The sequence below is a fragment of the Helianthus annuus genome, chromosome 4 (assembly GCF_002127325.2).
Source record: "Helianthus annuus cultivar XRQ/B chromosome 4, HanXRQr2.0-SUNRISE, whole genome shotgun sequence".
Lineage (NCBI taxonomy): Eukaryota > Viridiplantae > Streptophyta > Magnoliopsida > Asterales > Asteraceae > Helianthus > Helianthus annuus.
In genome coordinates this window covers 125,752,409-125,760,791 of record NC_035436.2, presented here as the reverse complement: position 1 = coordinate 125,760,791, position 8,383 = coordinate 125,752,409, and the positions used below count along the sequence as shown (strand labels likewise).

The following is an 8,383-nucleotide window of genomic DNA, read 5'->3' as shown; positions in this document are numbered from 1 at the left end:
CGTTTTACGTTAAAAATTTTACATTTTACGTTTTACGCTCGATTTTTTCAAGCGGCGTTTTTTTACGTTAAACTTTTTACGTTTTGCGTTAAACTTTTTACGTTTTCCGGTTTACGTTACGTTTTACGTTTTTTCGTTTTACGTTTTTACATTAACGTTTTTCACGTTTTAATAAAAAAAATTACGTTTCACCTAAAACTTTTTACTTTTTACGTTAAAAAGTTTACGGTTTACGTCAAAATGTTTACGGTTTATTTTTTTTTTACAAAACTTTTTTAGGAAACGAACGCACCCAGAAATCGCAAACTCGGTGAAGCGTCTCGGATATATTGTTTTCATCATCGACGCCGAAAAAAACCCAACAAACAAAATATTTTACGTAAAACTTTTTACGTTTTACTTTTTATGTTAAAAAATTTACGTTTTACGTAAAATTTTATGTTTTACGTTTTACATGAAATTTTTACGTAAAAACTTTTTACGTTTTGCGTAAAACTTTTTACGTTTTTACGTTTTACGTAAAAACGAACGCACCCATAAATCGCAAAAAGCTTTTTTACACAAAAACTTGTTTACGCAAGACGAACGCACCCATAAATCGCAAAGTCGGTAGGTGTCTCGGATAGATTTTTATCGTCATCGACTAGAGAAAAGAATATAAAAAACCAACAACAACAAAACAAAAGTGTATCTCGAAAAAAAACGGGGTTTGGCTCAGATTTTTTCCGATAATTAAAAGGCTGCAAATGTGGGGTTGCGGGTTCAAAAACCTACCATCCACCATCGTTGCCGCGCCATCGTCATCAAAAATCTAGTTTTTTTTTTTTTTTTTGCATCATCGCCACCCGGTCCATCATTCAAACATATTCAAACCAGATTCAAACCTGTATCAACTGAGATCAACCCCCCCCCCCAAACATCAAAAATCGAAATCAACCCAGATCAACCCCGCAAACATCAAAAATCACCAGAAACATCAAGAACACATAATCATAGTTCACTGATTCAAACAAAAATCACTGATCAAAAATCAAACAAGAACAAACCCACATAGTTCATCAGGCAAAAAAATCAAGAACCCCCATCAAACAAGAAACATCAACAACACATAATCATAGTTCACTGATTCAAACAAAAATCACAAATCGAAAATCAAACAAGAACAACCCCACATAGTTCACCAGGCAAAAAATCACTGATCAAAAATTAAACAAGAACAAACCCACATATCTTACTAGAGAGAGAAACACCCTTCAAAAAATCACTTACCAAAAATACAATCGGTGTCATCATCCTTCATTCAAGAACACATATAAAAAATACCAGCCACTACCCACTGTTAGAACCACCGCCGCCGACCAACCACCACCGTAACCGTATAACCACCGTCGCCGACCAACCACCGCTGACCACCACCCAGCCGTCGAACCGCCACCACCACCACAACATCAAATCGAAGCTTACAACTGGGGGGGCGCCGGAAATCGGATGCGGGAAGGGGTGTTTGGCTGGTGGTAGCCGGATAATGTGGATGGGTAGGTGGTTGGTTATCAGTGGTCTGTCGGACATTTTTACAGTGGTCTGCCGGACATTTTACAGCAGTGGCGATATCGGGACCTCAGCTGCAGATGGGTAGGTGGTTGTCGTGATGGAGGTACGGTGGTGGATATGGTGAATCAGAGGTGGAGAAGAAGGTGGGTAGAGAGTGGATTATGATTTTGGGTTTCTTAGGGCAGAGGATTTGAAGGAGATGAAAATGGTGAATTATGAGAGAGGAGAGAGGAGAGAGGAGAGAGTATATAAAAAGTCAGTATCTTTAATTGAGGAGAGATGAAAATATTTGACATTTGGGCTAAATGACTAACATACCCTTTATGTTGGCACAACCTGATTGGTTTAGAGTGGTTCTCATGGTTCTTACAACTGGAAGTGGTTTTCATTTTAGCGGTCCCCTATATATATATATATATATATATATATATATAAAGAGGGGCTCATGCGAGAACCACCCTTATATATATATATTTGGAAAATGAGCGATATATACTTATTTTGAAAAGCTTATTCGGGTGATATATAGGCATTACCAACAGCCAAAACAATAATCCTACAAATAGTGATATGCAATAATGGAAATAATAAGTCAACTCTAGCGTTGACCACCTGTATAATGACCTCTGCCTTTCCATGGTTCCAATGGCATTATATGTGTTATTGATGTTGCCTTGTGTTAGAACTACGAATTGATAAACCGTGCAAAAACTTGGTATATCCAAGAAAATTGAGTTTCCCGTCGCTGTCTCTTATCCAATCCTTTAGTATCGAGTGGCCCGATTCCCCCACGTTCATTTCCTACAAAGGTTTTTCACATTTAAACTCGAAAACCAAAACTCAAGAGTGTGGCAAATGCATACTTAAAAATTAGGGTTAATTAAACATGTAACTTACTTTCGCCTTTTTATCGTATATAAGAAAAAAAGGTTATTTTTCTAGCACGTAAAATGATGACGTGGCACCAGCCTTCTGAAGACGTGGTAGTTGTTTCACGTCATCATTTACATGTTACTTACATACAACAATAAAAAGAAATATTAAGAAAATCATTACGAAAAAAAACACATTTTCATCCATGCGACGACAAAAAAGTGACATCCTTTGAATCCTTGGGAGGTTGTATGCATTAAAAAAATTTAAAGTTAGACTATGGGAGACTATATACAAAGCTGTTTGACCCGTTCCTCTTTTAGCTAGTTCTTTTTGTTTTGAGTTAAAACAAGGCCCAAATCAACCCATTAATAAGTAAATGGGATGGAATTACCTCCTCTGTTGTATAGTATATAATGAAAGGTTTAAAAACCAGACCTGTGCTAATGCATCTACAGAAATGACACGGTTTCCTTCAAGTTCAAAGTATTGAAAAGCCCTATTCGCTATATTTTCCCATCCTTCAAGAGCCTCGAGTTGATGTGGGCTGATTGCAGCAGCTGAAAACTCTTCGAATGTCATTTGAGTGTAAGATAGGGGTTTCATCTACAAACATAGATTGAACGAAAGTTGTTATCACGACTCAAAATCAAAAAAGTTAAACATGTCGTTTGTAATAACCATAAAGAAAAAGGAGATCTGGTTCTACCTTATCCAAGATATCAAAGACTCTTGACTCTTTCATGGCGGCAGTCGAATGCTTCACAAGAGCCTACAAGTTTATTATGTTTAACGTAAATGGGTTGATCTTGGTTATGTTATCACGAGCAGGTGAAATTTTAAAATGAACATATTAAAAGAGAACAGGAGTTTAATGGGCATAAAGCGTAATTTTTTACGAGTATAATCTAACCGTTTTGAAATTTTCCAAAGAAACACACCCATCGTTCGGTTCCAAGAGATTAAACTGCGCGCTAAGATATATCAGTTCATCCTCAGTCAAAGCTTTTGAGAGAGCCTGCAATACATTCAAAACCATTCATCAACGGATGCTGCTTCCCATATTGGGTGCCGAAAACAATCAAGAATCAAACAATAAGTACTGGTTTGAGCCTCACAGCCTCGGTATTAGATGTGACATCTCAGCCCATTTACTTATAAATGGGTCAGTTTGGGTTGTATTATATGTCGAACGAGTTAAATACATATATTTAGCTAAAACGCCTAAAAGAAGAAAATTATTAAGAGTAAAGTACACGGATGGTCCCTGTGGTTAACCAAAATTTTGGATTTAGTCCCCAGACTTTTTAAAATAGACGAATGGTCCCTGTGGTTTGCACTTTGTAATGCATTTAGTCCCCAAATCCGTGTACTTTTGGCAAAAGTTGGGAACTAAATACATTACAAAGTGCAAACCACAGGGACCATCCGTGTACTTTTGAAAATCTAGAGAGTAAATCCAATATTTTGGTTAACCACAGGGACCATCCGTGTACTTTACTCTTAAACATGTTGAATGGGCAATCGAGCTTAATGTTTTACACCCCTTTTGATCCCTAACCCGCCCCCTCGAACGCCTGTCTTACCATGTGTACTCACAATGCATATATTACCTTGAGTGCAGCACGCCTTAAAGGTGTGGCTCGAACATATGACTTGACCAACTTGTAGACCAAAATGTCCAGCGGCACATCAGGGTTTTTATCTCTTAACCATGGGTGAGCTGCAAACGAATTCCAACACATTATAGGCTGTTACTAACTGATTTTGAGAAAACAAATTATAACTAGAAGCACCAAACGGGTTGTGCGGGTTGGGCAACAGGATAAAATATTAAAATGGGTCAGGTTGGCCCGAAACATCTTTAGCCCAAAAACAACTGTTTATTAAGTTTTAATTTGTCAGATGTAATAACAAAAGGATATATAATTTCAACGATATTTTGTTTCTTTAGATTAAATTATTTAGAAGGTATTAAGAACTAAAAATGTTTATTTTTGAGTAAATTGTCATTTCCGTCCCTGAGCTTTGGCCAGTTTTGCTACTTTCATCCAAAGGTTAGTTTCTTCGCATCCGGGTCCTCGTGGTTTCAAAATCTTACCAATTTTCGTCCCTAAGGTTTGGCAATTTATTGCGACTTTCGTCCCTCGAGGATTGGCCCTCGGGGACGAAAATAACAAGATTTTTAAACCACCGGGACCAAATGCGGAAAAATAAACCTTTGGATAAAAGTCACAAAAGTGGCCAAACTTCAGGGACGAAAATGAAAATTTACTCTTTTTTTTTTTTTTGTATATGAATATGAAACCAATGTACTTTTACTTTAGTCATTGGACTTTCAATTATACACATTAAATCATTTCCCCAACTCTCTTCAATAAGAAGAGAGAATATGCTTCCTTATTAAAAACCATAGTTACAAAAACCATCTTATAATGTCTAAAATGTACAAAAAAGGGTACACTGACTAGAACTACACAAAAACGAGAGTACATTGTTATTTAATATGAAAACCGTGATAGAGATTAAGTTTAGGTAATTTTTGCAGTTTGACCCGTTTTCTTTTTAGCTAGTTTTTTTGTTTGTCCCGTTTCATGAAAAAATAACACCCAAATTGACCCATATTTAATTTTAATGGATATGTATCTTACTCAAAGCTTGAGAAGCACTCATTCGTTTCCTGTGATCCTTATTAAGAAGTCTTTTGACAAAATCTTTGGCTTCTGGAGACACTGAAGGCCAAGGTGACCCCTCGAGATTTGGCTCGGTTTTTACCACAGAACGAAAAATACCCGATTCTGTTCTGGCGAAAAAAGGCCGGCTTCCACATAATAATATGTAAGTTATGACACCAATACTCCACATATCAGCCTCTACGTTATATGATCGATGTAGCACTTCTGGTGCAACATAGTATGCACTGCCAACAATATCGTTTAGGCGTTGATCTGCATATCAACAAGAAACAAATTTTTGTTACATCTGAAAAAACAACTACCTGATTATTCAATATAGCATGATCATTTCTAAAACGCGCATCCAAACATTCCCTTTAAGGAAAATGCGACTTACCTGGTCTAACGAAATCAGACAAACCGAAATCTATGACCTTCATTGAAGAATCTTCGTCTTTGGTACTAAAAAGAAAGTTCTGTTCAAAGTGTGTTGTTAATATGTATACGACCCAAGTTAAAATAAAGCTAGAAAACGCCATTTAAGGTGAACTGCTAAAGAAAAGAAATAGTAAATAAAACAACCTCGGGCTTTAAATCACGATGCACAACTCCTTGAAGATGAGTAAATGAAGCTATACTTAGCATTTGAATAACAATTGATTTAGCGTCGTTTTCATTATATCTTCCACCCCTGCAACAAGAAAACCATGATTTCTATATTAAACCTTATATATATATATATATATAGAGAGAGAGAGAGGGAGAGAGAGGAAGGTTAACATACATTACGGCTTAACGTACATCACGTACAACAGGTAATTACGCACGTTAATTTTAAAATCACGCACGTTATAACTCAAAAATCCAAAATCACGCATGTTGAAACACAATAATCATGCATATTGAAAACATTAATCACGCATGTTATAAAACAAATCACGCACGTTGTTGTACGTGAAGTACGTTAAGCCGTAATGTACGATATACTTTCTCTCTCTCTCTCTCTCTCTCTCTATATATATATATATATATATATATATATATAACTAGTAGTAGTTAAAGGTTAGGTTGATCCAATACTTTTGATAAACAATTAGTGTACAAAAACTAATACTTAAACAAAAATCTAATTTTGGAGGTCCTGTAACTTGAGCAAATTTCAAACCATTTTAGCCGTTTCCTTTGAAGTTAACTTTTTATTTGTTTACCTGTTAGAGATAAAACGTAACAAAAATACACTCATAAATTAGTAACATGATACGAACCTGGATAAAATTCGATCAAGAAGCTCTCCTCCTTCACACAGTCTGCCAAATCGTTATTGATTAGAAATTTAGATCCAACCCATAACTATATAATGGTAAAATAAGTTTGTCTATAAGGCCAAAAAATGAAGAGGGGTTTTGCATACTCCATGACTATGTACACATATTGATCATCTTCAAATGCATCATAGAACTGGACCATTTGTTGATGCTCAGATAAGCTTTTTAATAACTTCACTTCCCTACGTACGTCTTCGATCGATATAGCCGTTGTCATCTGCTCAAAATATAGCACAACAAACATTGGTTTGATGAATTATCAACAAATTTTAGTAACAAACTGCATTTCACAGGAATGATAAGTGATTAAAGATTAGAGCTTCAAGTGTGTAGGTAAGAGTTCAACTAGATTCAAGAACCTTTAACAGTAAAAAAAAAAAATATTCAAGATGGGCAAGTGCAAGAATTCATACCTTAGATTTTGGAATAAGTTTAACAGCAACAGAATGGTTCTTAAGCACACCCCTTTTACACAAAGCTCTACAAGTATGCCCAAAATGCCCTCTCCCAATCTCTTTCCCCAACTCATATTTCCCCTTAAAATTCCTCAAAAAACCAAAACTTTTATCCAACATTACCTCCCCTTCACCTTCACCTTCCACCTTCACTTTCTTCATCTCCATCCGTTTCCTCACCGCCGTCATGATCGGCTTCGCCGGCGACGGCGGCGGGAACGGCCACTTAAACACCCTCCTCGGCGTCCCACTTCCCTCCGGCCACCGGATCTGCCATGGACTGCCGGTGAAAGACACCACCGGAGTTTCATTTCCAACACCCACCGGTGTGCCAGTTGAAACACCCGCCGGAGCAGCGGTAGACTGTGGTTTCCGGCGGTGTTTGGTGTTATGTTCTCCGGTGCCTTTGCTGCAACAATGGCCCATTAGTTAGTTTGGTCCGGGTGAATGTGTTTTTTGAGTTGAAATGGTGTTAAGTGTTGTTAGCATTGAAGGTGACGATGATATCTGGTTGTTTGTGTTGTTATGTAGATGGTTTCGATGGGAATTAAGAAGCGGTTTTGATGCCATTTTTGGATGTGAAGTGTGTTGTCATCAACAGTAGGAACATTTAAGCTGTTATTAAAGTGGTATCTACCAGAAGAAGAGGGAGTAAATGGTTGTCTTGTTCGCATGAATATATGAGTGTTTATGGTTAACGGTTTGTTTAATCTTAGTATTGGTTGTTATTATAATAATGAGTTGGAGGTTAATGAGGTTGTTGAGATTAAGGGGGATGTTTGGCCTAGCCTTTTTTTTATTATTAACAAAATAAGTTTAACTTGGTATTTGGATTAGCTTTTTATGCTTATGTTATTAGCTTATATAAGCTAATTTAAAGAAGGTTATTTGAAGATAGTTTTTTAGCTTATTTGAAGAATGATATAAAATAAGTTGATAAGTTAATCCAAACACTTAAAAAGAGCTTATCAAATGATAGAAAATAAGCTATAAGCTACTTTAAAATATAAGCATAAGTAGATGCACATTAATTTCATTTTGTTGATTAGTTAAGGTTGAGATCCAACCATGTGGCATCCACTTTTTTTTAACGGCAAACAACAACATTTTATTTATCACCAAACTTTCGGACAATACAATGGTTAGTAAGCTACTAAGCTAACTACCTTTACATCATCGCCTAGAGCATAATAAAATTACATACAATCGAAAACAGTATATTGATTAGTCATCTTTCCAATTCAAACCTCACCCATTTTTCTCATTCTATGTTTATCCGTTTTGCCCGAAATTTTACCCACATGAAGGAAATTTCTTGGATCTCCCCGAAGATTGCTCCTAAGTTTATTCGTTTCCCACCGAAGATGTGCTCGTTCCTTGCTTTCCAAATCTCCCAACAAGTTGCCAAAAAAATTAGTTGTGTAAATTTTTTCTTATGCTTATCAACTGTCTCGTTCTTGTGAAAGTTCAACAAGTCCTTTGTGCTAGTCGCATGAATCTGCTG

General features: G+C 36.4%; 1 protein-coding gene across 1 annotated transcript; it reads right to left on the bottom strand.

Annotated features, from left to right (window-relative positions):
- Positions 1-2,047: 2,047 nt before the first annotated feature.
- On the bottom strand, positions 2,048-7,541 carry LOC110940376 (CDPK-related kinase 3). Its single transcript, XM_022181924.2, has 11 exons — positions 6,838-7,541; positions 6,511-6,641; positions 6,365-6,406; positions 5,682-5,790; positions 5,497-5,575; positions 5,076-5,372; positions 4,038-4,147; positions 3,338-3,442; positions 3,134-3,196; positions 2,863-3,030; positions 2,048-2,352 (listed from the first exon to the last, which is right to left on the bottom strand). The coding sequence occupies exons 1-11, from the start codon at positions 7,303-7,305 to the stop codon at positions 2,212-2,214; spliced, it is 1,713 nt and encodes a 570-aa protein (XP_022037616.1). The 5' UTR covers positions 7,306-7,541; the 3' UTR covers positions 2,048-2,211.
- Positions 7,542-8,383: the final 842 nt, after the last annotated feature.